The sequence below is a fragment of the Saccostrea echinata genome, unplaced genomic scaffold (genome assembly GCF_033153115.1).
Source record: "Saccostrea echinata isolate AGI-Se365-2 ecotype Australia unplaced genomic scaffold, CSIRO_AGI_Sech_v1 ptg000015l, whole genome shotgun sequence".
In the NCBI taxonomy this organism is placed as follows: domain Eukaryota; kingdom Metazoa; phylum Mollusca; class Bivalvia; order Ostreida; family Ostreidae; genus Saccostrea; species Saccostrea echinata.
The window spans coordinates 666602-684551 of NW_026889764.1; the positions used below are offsets into that span (position 1 = coordinate 666602).

At 31.8% G+C, this 17950-nt stretch overlaps 1 protein-coding gene and 1 long non-coding RNA gene across 2 annotated transcripts in view; both read left to right on the forward strand.

Annotated features, from left to right (window-relative positions):
* The window catches only part of LOC133187690 (uncharacterized), a 91935-nt gene extending 82483 nt beyond the window's left edge, over positions 1–9452 (forward strand). The window contains exon 3 of the long non-coding RNA XR_009721230.1: positions 8555–9452. This is a non-coding gene — a long non-coding RNA (uncharacterized LOC133187690). The remainder of the gene's footprint in view (positions 1–8554) is intronic.
* A 7108-nt stretch (positions 9453–16560) lies between these two features.
* LOC133187691 (glycoprotein 3-alpha-L-fucosyltransferase A-like) lies at positions 16561–17735 on the forward strand. Its single transcript, XM_061323095.1, has one exon. It carries the CDS (start codon positions 16655–16657, stop codon positions 17657–17659), a length of 1005 nt encoding a protein of 334 aa, XP_061179079.1. The 5' UTR covers positions 16561–16654; the 3' UTR covers positions 17660–17735.
* The last annotated feature ends 215 nt before the right edge of the window (positions 17736–17950 follow it).

Sequence of the window (17950 nt, forward strand, 5' to 3'; positions counted from 1 at the left end):
GAAAAGTCATAATATTTCTTGGGTACAAAATATTTCGTGAGAATTTCAACTTACCTACAAATCTGAGGGTATTTTCCACACAATATCGTAATCTGTATTAAAACAAAGCCAACACACATTTTTCCGAAGCAAGATTCAGTTAAAGAACAACCTCTTCTTACAGATTTCCACAAAATTTCTCAGATTAATCCTCATTAATCACCTGCACCGGACTCTTTCATACATAGAAAATAAATTCTACCTCCAACCACGGGTATAAAACAGAGTACATTTCAAAAGTATATTTTCCATAAGCATTTTGAACATGCTGAATTTCAATCAAGGGTAGGTAAGCGGTGTATTTTTAAAATAATCGGACATATAAGACCTAAAAAAAAAACCTTCAAGGACATGTGAATTTTGCAATAGCTATCTAGCATTTTACATGTAGTTTGAAATAAAGTGTAAAGTTCATGACACTCTCCCTGACATAACACCTCAGGTTTGCAGTGACTTGACGTCATTTTCCATTATGACGTCATATTTTGGTAGTTCAGAGATATGAAGGCACAGAGTGCACTGTGATATTTCTTCGGGAAGCATTAACCTACCTGCAAAGGGGAACAGGTTCTAACAGAACGGTTGGTGCCCCTCGGATTCTCCTTAGGGACATTAACAATTTATTATATACACAGTCAGCAGATAACCAGTTCTGGTATGAAACAAACTAAACCTTTACGAAAATAAAAGATTAAAAGGTTTCAATCAGAGATATTTTTGACTATTTCTGTTTGGATTCATGTGTTCCATTTTCAAAAGTTTTACTACAATGTGTAAAACTTGCGGTATTTTACTACTAGCAATTCTTTTAATAGCATCTTTACTGTACAAAGTATTTTTACTGAGACTGGGACAATTTGATTCAGTAAACTTCAAACATTGTCTATTAAATTCAATGTATACTCCATGCGGACTGATTTATATCAAGAAACAAAGTCTTCACTGAACAAGAGAATATCCGGGCATAGGTTCGAAATAAACATTAGGGTCCATCAACATCTTTAAAAACATTTCAATTTGCCTGACCATTCTATCTTTTCAATGAGAGTTAGAATTTTGGAAAAAATATACAATCCGACTAATAGCCTCTATTCAAGTACTCAACGAGAAGAATACTGGTCAGGAAACTGTGTCTTTGTTTTAAGGATCATTATTACAACTGAATATTAGAAGAACTCGTTTTTATTTCTACATTATGAAATTCAACTTATGCTCACATTGCAGTTCACTTTCTAAAGATTAAATTCTTCAAATTCTTTAAATTCACATTTCAATCTTCAATATTCAAGTCTCCAAAGCTGAAATCGATCTATACTGAACATATTTGAGACGTGGTGTAAATCAAATGTGGATTCTCAAAAACTTCAAAGAAGATATTCCATTGTCCACTTTCCTAATTTATGTAGTAATACTTCCACTATCACCTGCATGTGGTAATTACGACTCCAAACTTTTTTGCTCCTTTAGAGCATGCTCTGAATACGATCAATTTTATACGGAGACAGGTTACTGACAACTAAGTTTATGTGACAGTTATTTCAAGATTCTCCTGTAAAATGTTTTTCCTAAATTCTATGACCGTAATAAAGACCTTGTTAGTAAATTCAACCTATTACTGGGTCTTGACAACGGATTATTATTTCTGAGATACTTGCTTGCTAACATCATACATTGCTTTCTGTATTTGTTCAGAAAATCGTATCTTGGCTTTAAAAAAGCTTGAAAATTGAATTGCTTCAAAAGTAATATCACCAGTATTATATATGCATAATATCTTTCAAATTTTTAAAAAGTAATATCATTAAGACGTCGGTAAACACTTCATCAAGGGATGATAGACGTTTTTTAGCGTTGTTTGTTATTTCATATTAGTACAATATATTTCTAAATTTAAGAGCCATTCTCTGTAATGACTTGAACTTTTATATTGGAGCTGTGGCACGCATAGTCTCAGAATTTCTCCAAACTCTCTAAGATAAAAGTCTTTGATGCAGTAAACTCAAATCAGGCAAAAATTGGTTGCTATGTGTCGTGGTTACCATATCAACATGTCCTAAAGTTTGAAAAATAGCTTTTTTCAACATGTTCAGAGTCCAACAGTTTACGTTTGCAGCACAGCAAACAAGTGGCAATGACTGTTTCTGAAGATTGAAGGCCTGATGTCTTAAATGCATTATAAACATGTTTGGTAAATCAACCATTACATATGTTACTATGGAAACAAAGTATTCAAAAGTAATAATTTTGCTCATTTAATTTTATAAAGTCATATACTTAAGAATAAACACAATTATAGGCTGTAATGCGAGCAAATAATAGACAAAAGATCCTTGTAACATATACCAAGGACGAAATATGATATTTCTACTAGGTTGGCAATGGTTGCTATGGTTTTAATACTACGAAGGGATTTTAAATTTACTCTCTTAGTGTTTTAATTTTATCCTATCTTTTTAAAAAAGCATATTTCTATATAACTGATGATCAATTTTTAAAGGCATTGGTGTGGCCCTAAATTTCACATTTCATAAAATTCAAATTCAATTCTTTAAATAGAGCGTTGCTATGGAAATTAGCCGAACAAATATGCATAAAAAATTGAAAAAATATACTGTTTCCTTGGATACGTACCCTTGTATGTAGATTCCCAAAACTTTTATGATTGATGTTTATGAACAACTAACCTGACTTTCAAGTTTGACTACCACCCAATCTCTAACTGGATGCAAAAAGCTGGCACATAGGGTTTAATATTGATATAAAATTAACAAAATTGAACATTTTCCCTTCTCGGTAACCATAGCAACAGTATTGTATTTTTCAACAAACTTTATCAATATATGATATTCAACTTTAGTTCTATCATATAAGTACTATTCAAGGTGAGTCAAATAATATGTTTCTTCATTAAAAGGTAAGTAAATTCCTAAGGCAGCGAAAAAATATAACTTTAAGCAACTGGTACGTTGTTTCCATGGTTACACTGCAAAGTAACAATTAATCCCAACTTGTCTTATGTTGTCGGTGTTGCAAGGTCCTAAGGATGTATATGTGCCAGTCATGAATTTTATTGTTTTTCCTCAAGATAGTAGCACTAACCCAATATTACCAACAGATTTTGCATGGTAACACTGTGTTACCATGGCAACCATAAAAGTTATTTTTAGAATAGTATTGCCAATACCCAATTACTTAAGGTAAAATATTTTTATTGTTTTTCTTACGTTGTTGATTGAGTTTGATCATGTAACACCTATCAATAGTGAATATTAAGCGTTTTTCAGCATTTCTCAGTATTTATAATGTATCCCAAATATACCCATGGTTACCACTTACTTAGAGATAAATTCTTTATAGTTTCTTTATAGCATAAGTGGCAACAAGGTGTCATGTTTTTGTGAGAATGGTTTGCTTGTTTTTCTTAGTCTTTATTAAGGCTTAATAAAGATTCAAAGTAGCTGAAAATCTTAATTTTTCCAACCTTTCTGGCTGTTACCATGGCAACCAAGACACATAGCAACGAAATTTTATTTGATATATGTTTCTGGTGTCAAGTTGTAATCATGGGCAAAGTTTCATCAAAATCGGTGACCATGCGTGGCAAAGAAGTTTAAGTGGTTACAGAGAATTGCTATTAATTTTTATGCAACAGTATAAATAGATATTGTATTATTATTATTATATTGAATATTAAAATTTTATTGATTACTTTTTATTGAATGTATATTTCGGTTGAGACATTATTTTTGGCACAATAATAAAACAGTACATAAAGACCATTAATTTTGCTTGACAGACTGGCAGAAGATTTTTTTTAGTAGGACGGTAATTTAGCAGATCGATTAAAGTATGATATACCAGTAAGGTACAGATGTGTGCCAAAAGTGAAGATAATTTAATTTTTCTCTATATATTTCATTGAAAACAACATTTTGTAAAATCACTGGCATGACAACATTTCTTGACAGATTTTACCACAAATTTCTTGATAATCCAAGAAATTGTTTTATTTGATAAAAACAACAGTTTTTATCTGATCAGCATCTATATTTAAAAAATATTGCAATTTAAGTGCGACATGAAAATTTAAGTCATTTACGCACAATGAATTATATAGTCAACATTGATCTTGAATTTTAGAACTGATGTAGATGATGAAATGAAATGATGTATCTTTTTCTAAAAACTAAATATGTAATGATCTTTTACAAAAAGATAACCACACATTTTCTGGTTTAAGTACTGAAATAAATAATGAAATTGGACAAAAATTGACTATTTGCCAGCATGAAATTGCAATCTAGATGTCTAGTCAGAAAACATATTCTAGATTATATCATTTTGACTTAACAGTGAAAATTGGATATTCAAAATCTTAAAAATGTCCTTTCAGCTCTTACTTAAACCAGACTAAAAACGTAGATAATTTCCACTGCGCTTCACAAGAATGTTTCTATTTAATCATCACCAATTTAAAAGTCATTAATTGCATTAGAATTCTGATTTATTTTTTTACCCTTTCTATACCCAACTTAACTTATCACCATTGATTTGATAGTCACTCAGTATAAAACAAATGCACACACCACAGGACGAAAGACCATCTTTAAGCAATCGCTTAATGGTGGCTTAATGGTGGCTTATAGAAGTTAATTCCTTTAAGCCACCATTAAGCCACCATTAAGCTGCAGCTTCTAGGTGCTTAATGTCCAAACATCATTAAACTACCATTACGCCACCTTTAAGCTACAGCTTAATGGTCGCTTATTGTCCAAATTTAATTAAACCACCTTAACGCATCCAATATCAAGTCTTTAAACTAACTTGTTAAGTTTACGGTTGTTTCGATATCATTTACGCAAAATCTTATTCAATTTATAATTTTTTCTCGCTATTTCTAACATCTTTGTCAATGCGTATAAACTCGGGAACTGAGAACAGCTTCACCAAATGCCTTAAAATTTTCGCTACCTAAAATCGGTTTGTTTGAATACTTGTTTTAAAATTATTTTTATCCATAAATACATAATGTATAATATTTTTTTTTAAATCAAGTATTTTTCTTTCGTGTTTGGAGAGCCACCTTCCGCTGCCGAATCCATAGGAAATATTGTAATTAGAGTCATTTTCTTCTGGAATATCTCCAAGTCTCTTAATTTTTCTTTGGGTAGAGAAATGTTAAGGATATGCAAAAATATATATAGGTATAGATTATATTGCCAATCATTGAATTAATTAATGAATATTTTGAATTCAATCTTGGTTAAGTGCCATTATTTTTTTTTCTTTCTTTTAAAATACTGCAGAAGAATTTACTTAAAATAATGCAGAAGCAAGAATTTATTTAAAATAATGCAGAAGTAAGAATTTATTTAAAATAATGCAGAAGTAAGAATTCATCTTAATATAGTCGGTCTTCAATAATTGTTATTTCAAAATCAATTTTCAGAAGAACAGCCGATCAGATTAAACAGGGCATCCGACCAGATTTATACACATTTGGAAGCGGGGTAAAATAAACAGTGTACAGTATATCGACTGGTTAAACAATAGACCTTAATTAGGTGTCCCCACCAGTCCCCGGTCAGCTAACAGGAAACTATACACGGGAACGTACAGTGACAGATTTTGATGATCTATCACTTTTACAAAACTTAAAATTTACACAAGCATATAACAAATTAGAATTTATGATTGTAGACAAAAAGACAATTATTTTGATACCCATAATGATATAAGAAGAATTAAAACTGAAGATGATATGTTAAAAAAATAATTTATAACTTAAATGTTACGCAAAGACTGTCAATTAAATTGCAAAAAAATCGTAAATATCCTCAGTATATTTATATGAACTATAATCTTTTTTTTCCATCGTTCTCTTTCGAAGATATATTCATTTTAATAACAAAATTTCGTTATATCTGTTGAATTACAATCTTTTCATCCTTATAAATCTGCGAATAACAGAACGAGGAATTCAGTTACTTAAAATCAAAAAGTTGTTTCACACCATCACACCGAACTCCGGTCCACGATTAAGAAATATTAACGTAACATAAACGTAATATAAAACTTAATGAAAAAAAATTCTTTTCTAAAAATATATATAAATATAATTATTCGTATTATTGATCAATAAATATAAAAATTAGGAAAAAATACATGTACAAGTAACAGTCCAAACAAGTTTTGTTAAAAATAAAGGTTTTATATTTCTCTCCAATTTCAGCAGCCCCGATAGCTCATTGGTTAAAGCGTTTGCCCTCCAATCTAAAGGTCGTGGTATCGAATTCTGTTGGGGATGCTTTTTTCATTTCTTTTTTTATTATTTTCTTTCTTTTACATTATTTTTCCCGAATTAACACATGTATAAACTCGACATTTATAATTTTTGTGAAGAAACCATTACAAAAATAATATTTAACCCATAAAAGCAGTTTTATCGACTGCGTAATGGTGACTTAATGGTGGCTTAAAGGTGGTTTAATGGTGGCTTAATGGAGTTTGGACATTAAGCACCTATAAGTCTGGCTTAATGGTGACTTAAAGATTGTCTAGAAGCTATCATTAAGCACCTATAAGCCACCATTAAGCCACAATTAAGCTACCTTTAAGCACCCATTAAAGACTTTGAGATGAGTTAATGGTAACTTAATGGTGGTGTATTCATTACTTAAAGTTAGGTTAAAGGTGCTTAATAGTGACTTAAAGACAACCTGTAAACCATCATTAAGGACCTATAAGCCACCATTAAGCCAAACTTAAAGGAAGTGTTTCATCTTGTGCACAGCAGAAAAACTAAAAATAAGACTAAGAAATTACAAAACTAATTTCATCTGTTCAAATGATAATTAACTTTCTACACTACTCTGTATAATGTTATGAGACAAAATTGATTTGATAATTCAACATTTATGGATCTGGATGGAGTTTTGCTTTTAGGAGATCAATAAAATAGATTCAAACCTCTAGTTGTTTCTTTTTAGAAATTGACAGCTGTGGCTAGTAATTATAATTATTTGTTCATGTCTATCCCTGCAAGAATCACTAGACTGGGAGAAATAAATATTTATTTGGACAAGTTCGTTTGGACGAATGAGATAATCGTTTGGACGAAATAGATATTCAATCGTGCGAATTTGATATCCATTCAGACAAATTAGTTCTTCGTTTAGAAGAATTCAAGATTTCTTCAAACTGTTCTTGTGCATTCGCAAAGAATATTTCATCTTGACAGATTTTCTCCCTTAGATTCATCACAGCTCTGACAGAATTAGGCCAATTCGACCCAATTATTTTTTTTTTATTTACTCATCAGATCAAATTATTAATAGAAGGTTTTAGGTCCTCAATTTTGAATGTCCGCTATTCTGGAGATCCTACGTTGCCTATGTTGGTCCAAAGTTTATTTAGTAACTCGAAATTCGAAAAGTCGTCTACAAAGTAAAACACGGCAAGTCAGTCGGAGTAGATGAACTGCCATACGAAGTTCTAAAAAATGAAAACGTTGTCAAAACATTGCATAAAATGTTTCAGTTATGCTTTGACACTGGAATTGTACCACATACTTGGCGTAAAGCAATACTATGCCCAATTATTAAAGATAACAAGTCGGATCCTAGAATTCCCTTGAATTATCGTAGAATCAGTCTCTTATCTGTAGTAGCCAAAATATTCAGTTCCGTACATGACAACAGGTTCCTAGTTTATTTGGAGGAAAATGATATCTTGGTGGATGAACAAAATGGGTATCGAAAAGATAGATCCTGTATTGACCATATATTTACTCTAAACAGTGTAATTGAAAATAATGAATCAACATTTGTTACGTTCATAGACTTGAAAAAAGCGTTTGATACGGTCGACAGAGAATTACTACAATTTAGTCTGCTGAAGCATGGTATCGATGGAAACTTCTATCATGCAATAAAATCTCTCTATCTTAACACTGAATCTTGTATCAGGATAGGAGACCGCTACACAGGGTGGTTCGAGTGTTCTTCAGGAGTTCGACAGGGAGATAATTTGTCGCCCACGTTATTTGCGCTTTTCATCAATGATCTCGATGCGGCCATCAAAGCATTAAATAAAGGAGTGCAGATTGAAGAAAATTTTAATTTAAGCATTCTATTGTATGCGGACGATATCGCAATCATTTCTCCGAACGTAAAGAACATGCAGGACATGCTCAATGCTATGGACTCGTGGTGTAAAAAATGGCGTCTTCGAATCAATCCAAATAAATCCAAAATAGTTCATTTTCGGAAAAAACGCAAAAAAAGAAGTACTCATACATTTTATCTAGGAGGAGAAAATTTAGCTTATGAACCTTTCTACAATTATTTAGGTGTAATCTTTGATGAGAATATTGATTTTAGAAGAAATGCGGAAAATTTAGGAAAATTTGGAGGACGAGCTCTTGGATCTATGATATTTAAAATTCACTCCCTTAAAATGGTTGGATTTGAAACATTTGAAAAGCTATATCTCAACTGTGTTACTTCTATTCTAGATTACTGCAGTGGAGTTTGAGGAACCACAAATTATTATTGTGCAGAGATGGTGCAGTCCCGCGCCTTGCGGTATTTTTTAGGAGTACACCGATTCACCCCATTGATTGCAATCCAAGGAGAATGTGGTTGGATGCCATGCTACTATCGACATCAGATTAACGTCTTGCGATTCTGGAATCGTCTGGTGACACTAGAAAACGACCGTCTGACGAAGAAGATTTTCCTTTGGGATCGGAATCAAAATAACAGAACAAATTGGGCCTCAAAAACTAAAGTATTATTTGATTCTCTGAATATGCCGTATACGTACAAAAACTTATCAACATGCAGCATAGAACTTGCCGAAAGACTCCTCTGTCAGAAAATTAAAAGACAATGGATTGAAGATTTACAAAAAATTTCCAAACTAAGAACTTACCGTCTTTTTAAAAATCAATATGAACTGGAGTAGTACGTCAGTATGGATTTACCGAAACCTGTCCGATCAGTTATGGCAATGTTTCGTTGCGGTGTATTACCACTTCGAATTGAAACTGGACGTTATAAATCTGAGACACCCCAAGACAGAATTTGCCAGTTTTGCGAAAATAACGAAATTGAAAATGAAAAACATTTTTTACTACACTGTAAATTATATGAAATTAAAGGGATAGACTTCTTTCGTAAAATAGGTTTTAAAAATTTATCAAATTTGTCTTTAGATGATACATTCTTTTCAGATATTTTATGTAAATTTCCCAGACATTCTGCAAACTTTATATTCGATGCTTTTAAAACTCGTCAGAATTTCACAAAAAGAACATTCTAATATAATTTATCTTCATTTATGTGCCTGTATATATGTATATTGTTAACATATAAACAGTGACATATAGGTCCTTTGGGCCGAGTGTAAAAAACTAAGTATATTGTTGTAAAATACACTGTATAACTGTATAATACACATGTCACTATAATAAATAATTTACTTAGTAACATAAATGTAAAAAAGTTTTCCTTTGCAAACGTAGCTAAAGCAAGTGCTCGTGAACCACAATCTCGAAAAGGAAAAAACGCTATCGCGAAACCAACACACGTATACCTTTGTCTTACAGTGTGCATAGTATCACTGTCTACATGTGCCACTGCACTATATGAAGGTGTTAAAAAGCTTCTAATTACAAAAAAGGCATAATTTGCAAAATTATTTATTTAATTATTCATTTATTGTTTCGGTCGTCCCTCAGATACCACAAGAACTTGAATTTGTAATTTATATAATATGGTCTTTGTATTGATAAAAGGAGGAAAACTTAAAATTGCTGCTTAATCCAACTCCAGTAAAGTATTATCTATATTTCCATAAGTCTTTGACTATTATGAAACTACCTTTGTATCTACTACTTTAAACATCCTTATACATGTAAATGAATACTTTTTGCCAATATGTTCTGAAAGGCTTGCAACAGAGTTGTTTCTTGCACTATTAATTTTGCATCATTTCTGAGATGACGTCTGTTAACTATAATAGAAATTTACCTGATCAGAAGTTAATGTGACTTGAACTAAAAGCCTACATTCGATTTTGGTAATCTATTCAGAAATAGAGATAAAGTGGTAAACAACTTTTGGCGGATGTCACAGGGAGGATTAATAAATAAGCAATTATTTATCAAAACTAATCATTAATTTATTTAAAATGTTTATTTTTCTAAAACATTCAGTGAAATTCAAAAATATACGGTTAAAAATGTAAAAATAAAAAAGAAATCAGTTAAAACCAATTGTCTCTTATAATTATGAATATTTAATCTTTTTTCTGAAGTGGCTGGAAAATCCCAAGAGAAGTGAATTAAAGTTTAGACGTCAATGCGAGACGTTTTCCCTCGGAATATGACGCGGATGAATGAAATATATTAATTTTGCTCTTCTATAAGGTTTCCATACAATTACTTTGGTATTCTGAACATTAAATTGCAGCCGCATTTGTAACGGAATGATATACATAAATACCAGCCGGTTTCAATGTACTACTTTTTAGTTTCTTTTACTATGAGCTCAACAGCATGTCTATAACTTCATCTTATTTGCAAAGCTTTAGATACCGCGGTAAGGCGAGCATTTTTTGGAGAGAGAGATAATGGCCTAGCTTTGAGATATTCCGTCAAAGCATCTGTTTAAAGGGACGATATAATTGGCAAGCAAAATAACTGACAAGCAAAAAATAATTAATATATATAATAACAAGTTGCTATCATAAAACAATAAAACCAACACGTAAGTGATTGCCTCTAGTTTGTGAAATATATGGAGATAACGAACAGTATTCAAGCTTAAAAGTCCATCAAACAATTTAAATTTTGGAGCAGAGCAAATACGGACAACTAAAACTTCAGAGGTGGGATCAGGTGCCATGGAGGAGTGAGCATCCCCTGCAGGCAGGTCACACCCGCAGTGTGCTCCTTGTCATGATCAGGAAATAAGGGAAAAATAAATCCGTCGAAAATAAAGTGTGTAAATAATGGGCAAACAATTAGTATGAAAAAACGTCAGTCATTACTTGACTTAATGATAAATTGTATTTGCTGACAAGGTCATTGCATCGACCATAGTACTTACGAAATGACGACTTTAAACGAGACTGCTGAAATTCTTGTTTCATCAAGTTGTTTGTCAATAAATTGTTCATACGTAGAGCATGCTATTGCGTATCGAATCAACTAAGAGATATAAACTCCGTTTGCAGGTGATGAAGGTATATTGCTGCATAAGTAAGGGAAGTTGACGATTGAATAGTTAAAGTCATCATGTTTATCATAAAACATGGTTGTTAGATTATCATGAACGTCTTTTTCGTGTAAAATATCCAAATATGAAACAGAAAAAAGGGGAGAGCCCTGTCATTCAGTGACCTTTCCAAACCTTTCAGTGACCTTTCAGTTGACTGAATGTTGCAGGCACTACTGGACGAAAAAAGTGCTGAGAATCCCAAATTTACTGATAATGTTTGATAATTACTGATACAGTGCTGTTCTTGCTGATAAATACTGATATTTACTGTTATTATTACTGTCGTTGCTGATAATTTTAGTTGTTTCTGATAAATACTGATGATTACTGTCGTCTTTACTGTGGAGTCTGATAAATACTGATAAATACTGTTGATGTGCTGTCGATGCTGAGATTTACTGATAATTACTGTGGTCATTGTTTTTAATCTGGGAAGGAACTAAAATAGCCTAAGAAATGATTATTTGTTTTAAAGAAAGTATTTCATCAACAAATTCATTACAGTATTCTAACAAAAAAATATTCTAGGGAAAAAAAACATTTTATTTGTTTTCATATTTCATGTTTTAATTTTATTATAATCATTTTTACACCATAATGTTAAAATTAGATCATAAATGTTTGTGTTTTTCTTTACCTTTATATTTCTCCTTTCACAAAGTTTTCAATATCTGCGGAAAATAATAATTGTGTTGTTATTGCAGTGGTTTTTCTCCCCAAGTACTTTTTAAAACAAGTTTTTATTTTTAAAGGTTAAAAATCCCATAGTTTCCTAATTATGGAAACATGGAAACCAGTGGAATCTTCTGGTTTCCCATTACGGAAAACTACATGGAGGCTTGGGAAACTTCAGGTTTCCTGAGGTTTCCGTGGTTCGGGATACCTAATGGAATCGGAGCGTAGTAGTTTCCGTGGCAGGGAAACTTGACGGAATAACCTGGCATCCGCTGCGGAAACCACTAGGAAACATGATGTAATCTTGAGGTTTCCATGTGGTTTCCATATAGTTTCCCATGACGGGAAACTGCTTTTTTCACCCAGTGGACGCTTTCTATCTTTCGTTGTTTTTATTATTATTATTATTATTATTTTAATTGTTAAGCCATCAGTACACTATAAATCTTGTGCAGTGTGATTTTCAATCAATGAAATACACATCTTTCTTTAATTCTTTGTTGTCTGCGTTAGGTCTATGGACATACGCCAGTATCAGGGAGATCAATAAATAACTGCTTATACATGTTATACGCGGTCAGTCAGTTAAAAAAAACAAATCAAAATAAAATAAAACAAAACTTGAAGTTACTTTCGTCCATTAATGCCGTCTAGCTAAATTGCTGTTCTGGAACACACATGTATGTCAACCACGTGTAAAATTTCTACTTTCGTTTTGAGAATCGGGTCATTTATCAGTACATTCTGTGTATCGTGCGACATGAATTTTGTAAAATTAGAAATAGTTTTGTACAGAGATTATAATGTTTTTTTTTTATTCCATTTTCTCCTTGTCGGAGACCTTTGTATAAACGAACAGTACAGGCTGGGCGCTTACCGACTTCATTATGCTTTAGTGTAGCACAAAAAGGGGGTGGGGGTGAAATACTGTTAACTTAAAACTGATACGCGCAAGGTTGATTCTTTAGTTTTATGTTTAATAAGTCATACATGTTATAATTACTTATTACATATTTTTTATATACATGAATAAAATTATTTTAGAGAATCAATGAACGATTCTAAATTCAGAACTATAACATTTATTCATGAGTGCAATAAACAACGTCATGTTACTGTCATTCAAAATTCATAAAAGATTTTTTTTTCACGGATTCTGAGCGATGTGGAGTTTAATTCCCTGTTTCTGAATTGTGAACAGTTAATGCTAATATAATTTCAATAATTGCTTTCACTAAACCATCTATTTTTCTTTAAATTTATATGTACATTTTGCATAATGTTTTAATTATAAGATGAAGTCAAATGTTCCGTATCAATTTCTCATCTCCGTTTCACGGCCCCAAACCATCGTTAACCGAGATTCAGAATTGAAAATACATGTAGTCCCCTCCCCGGGATTTACTTTTAAATTTATCTCAAGCATGTCAGGAAATGTGCATAAAACTAACAAATAAAATTAAATACTGAGCAAAGATAGATGTATGTGAATTAAAATAATTATTGAATATTAAGTCTGTACAATGTATATGTATATAACTTCATTTCTTTTCTTTTTTTTTCCTTTGTACTACAATGTCCTATTTTGCTAAACAGTTTTTTATTTCAATTTTCAATTTGATTCGTCAACAAATTGAATATTACAGGATAATTTTTTTTTTTCGTGCGACCGTAAAGATTTTCCTGCTCAAAGAAGAAAGTACATGTACAGTGTAGGTTGTTGTTTATTATGTACACCGGTGACCGCAGACGAGGAACAAAAGGTAATTAGTGCCCATTGTTACGCTGACCACCATAATTTACATGGAATATACAAGTTGTACCCCATTCTACCGCGGGGCGGAAGACTTGTACACAATACAGCCAAATCAGAGACTGATCTTCGATTTTTGATCAATGTACATCAGTTTATTCCATGCAATTTTTGACCACACAAGATTGAATTCAATCAATTTGATCATATACATGTACTTTACTAAGTAAACATATTATATTAGGTCTCATTTCTCCATAAAATTAAATTAATGAGATTTTAAAACTTATTAAATAAAAATATTTCGTGTCATGAAATTTTAAGAGATCAACATCAAAATAACATAAACACATGACATGTGTACCTTCGCTCTGACACTGGGGATTCTGACCATGCACTAATTTTTGATCAGCCCCCAATCTGCCGGTTGCACATGTATGTATCGTGTACATGTAGATGTAGAAGAGATATTCTGGAAGAATCTAAAATGTCTATATTACGTTCAAATAAATGAATGAATGAATGAATAAATAAATAAATAATCTGTGCCTCCAGATTGAACATATTCACCTCTGTTTTCATCTCTTTATTAAATTTAAAAATACATAAAATTTCTAATTTTCGAGCAAATTTTCAAATATCTTCACAGACACCAGAAAACAGAACATTTAAAAATGAAAAAAAAAAATAAATGTCTTTGAGAAAGAAAAAACAAAAATAGCTATATGAAAGGTCATCTTTAAAAAGAAAATGTCGTCCTCTCTTGACCAGTTGACTGAGTGAAACCGTGCGAATCAAACTTTTCTAACCTGCAGGAAATATTTTTTATCCCGAATTTTTTTTCCACCCATTAAGAACTATTTCTGATTATTGAAAAAACATCACCGACCTCCCTACCCAAATATCTTAGAGTCGGGAGAGGGCGGCGATGAATCTTTTTAAAAGATAGCCTTATTTTCTTTTTATTTACAGTACATTAATAAAATTCCATTTATCTTGCTTACAGATAAATTATACTATTTTCATAGATTGGTAGAAAACTTTTGCTTAATATACGCAGAAGGTTTCATTTATTTATTGTCAACATTTTCACAACCGTATTGTAGTAAATGAGATCAGCGTAATTTTTGTCACTAATCAGAACATTTAAAGAAATATGAAAATGTCGTAATGATAATTTATAATTAAAAGAAAGAAATAATTAAAGGTTTTCACAGCCCTCAGTTCTTCTTTAACCCTTCCCAGCTTAAGAACAAAGACCACAGTAATTATTAGTAAATCTCAGCAACGACAGCACATCAACAGTATTTATCAGTATTTATCAGACTCCACAGTAAAGACCACAGTAATTATCAGTTTTTATCAGAAACAACTAAAATTATCAGCAACGACAGTAATAATAACAGTAAATATCAGTATTTATCAGCAAGAACAGCACTGTATCAGTAATTATCAAACATTATCAGTAAAATTCGGGATTCTCAGCACATTTTTCGTCCAGTAGTGAGGTTCATCTTGTGTCCCCAAGGTGAAAATCGAAATTTCGTAACCTAAATTCACTTTTATAGGACACTCCTAGATTTATTCCAAAATATGATTGGGCTACTGTGAAAAATATAAGAGGAGTAAGAGGAGTTCAGAGAACCAGATTTTAGATTTTAAAAAAAACGACCCCCATTTGGCTCCTTGGTGAAAATCAAAGTCCTTAAAACGTATTGCATATCTACAGGACAACACCAATCACCATCCAAAAGGTGATTTGGCTACTGCAAAAATATACAAATGGGCTACTTTGAAAAGTGTAATAGGGAACTCAATAAACCAGGTGTTTAGGAAAAACGAAGTATTTTTAAACCAACCACTCACCCCAAGATGAAAATGTAAATTCCCAAACCTCATGCACATCTTCAAGACACACTCAATCAAATGCAAAAATATGAATGGACTACTGCTTAAAATTAATGTAAGAGGCATGTAGAGAACCAGGTTTTTGTAGAAAAACACAGGGTTTTTAACCCACCCGAATAAGCATATATTAAGTATTCTCAACAGTTTGTATAGTAATTCTTTTTATTTAAAATTTGTTGCTATGACTAAGCTTCCCTCAATCATCATCTCCCTCTCTGTTTCTCAGTGGCACATCCATAACATGTTATAGAAACACTTTCAGTGCATTTTTTTTTTTTTTGCATTCCCTCAGGTTAATTTACTTGCATTCCTTCAAGCAGCTAAACACGCATCCATGTATTTTGATGATCATTTAAGAATAACTCTTTAACATTGGCAATCAGTATTAACTGTTATGGTAGTGTAGGATAAAATCTTCCCTCTTGCTACATAGCCTAATTAAGTTATTTTCTCTAGCAACAAAATATAAATGTTGTTTCAAATACACTGTACATAAATTCCTACTGCATTAATATTTCACGCTCCATCTACCTTATACCCTATACCCTCATAACCATTGACGAAAAAATACCAATTACCGACATACATGACGATACATTCCCGAGCATTACATAAGTGCGATGTCCTTTACAATTGGGTTTTAATTCTTTTTTTATGTGAAATCTACATCAGGTATGATTGACATTTTTCACTTATATTTTAATTTAAAAATACAAATTGTATTAAAATGAATTACAACATTCAGATGTATATTAGTATTAAGGGTTTATTTATCAATATGGGTTTTCTTTTTCTTAACAAACAGGAAATCAAAATAAGAAACAAAATCTTGCTTTCTTTCATGTTCCAATTTCAATTAATCATATTTATCTAAGTAATACGAATCCGTTTCAGAATGAAGATTTTCCTTCTATCACAGAAGAATTTGAAGGCGATTATAATTTGCGGTGTTATATTAAGTTTAGTAATTCTGTATTCAGAGCTAACCCCAGAAATGAACTTATACAGATTAATGATCCAAAATGTAAACAAAGAATCGCCACCTCTTAGACAATATCGCACATACTGGATTAAAATGGAGCCTTACATTGCCAACTATCTGAAGCTTAATAATAACTCTAGATGCAGCGTCCCGAATTGCATCTTGACGGATAATATTTCCAATGCAGATATTGTTGTGTTCAGCCACCAACACATTCCTAAAAGTACTTTGAATAAAAGAGAAGGACAAATTTGGGTTTTTTATTCCGCTGAAAGTCCATATCACACACATAGACCAAACAAAGAATGGATGGACCGTTTTGATCTGTCAATGTCTTATATGGACGATTCAGATATCCAGGAGTCAATGTATGGAGAATTTAAAAAACGGCAAACAGTTCTCAAGAGAAATTACAGTGGTATATTAATCAATAAAACAAAAGACGCAGTCTGGGTCTCAAGCCACTGTGTGACACCTTCAAGGAGAGAAAACTTGGTCAAAGACCTTAGTAAATACCTATCAGTTGATACTTATGGCGGATGTGGTACTAAGAAATGTGGTGGTCAATATGATAGACTTCCCAAGTGTCAATCCTTGTTTGAAGCAAATTACAAATATTATTTTTCGTTCGAAAATTCAATCTGTAAACAGTATACAACGGAAAAATTACGTAATCTTTTCCTCCACAGCGCTACACTAATTCCTGTCATAAATGGACCAAACGATGCATCTCGATATATCCCGAAAGGAACGTATATTAATAGTCAAGATTTTGCTAATGCTAGTTCACTGGCAAAAGAATTAAAAAGGATTGGTTCTAATGAAGCAGAGTATATTCGTTATTTGACGGAAAAAGACAAGTACACGGTCCAAACAGTTGCCGAAATAGTGCCAATTACGCAATGTACCTTATGTAAATATCTAGTGGATATAGAAAAAGGGAAAAAGACAAGAAAAAGCAATTCATGGTTTAAAATTTTGGACCCGAAAGTATTTTGTACAGTTCCGAAATACTGATGCTTTTCATTAAATACAGAAACGCCATTCTTTTGTTGTGAGAATACATTTCACAACAGTAACGAGAGAGAGAAAATGTTAGAGAGAGATTAGTTATATTCTTCCTTTTGATAATATATATATATATATATATATATATATATATATATATATATATATATATATATATATATATATATATATATATATATATATATATATATATTGATCTTTAAATTAACCATCGTTTTTCTGGTTATTTTCATGTCACACTTAAAATCTATACATGCATTGATAAACACTTTCGTGCAG

Bases quoted from the DNA above. Each gene is read 5' to 3' on its own strand.
- LOC133187691 (XM_061323095.1), top strand. From the start codon at position 16,655: ATGAACTTATACAGATTAATGATCCAAAATGTAAACAAAGAATCGCCA.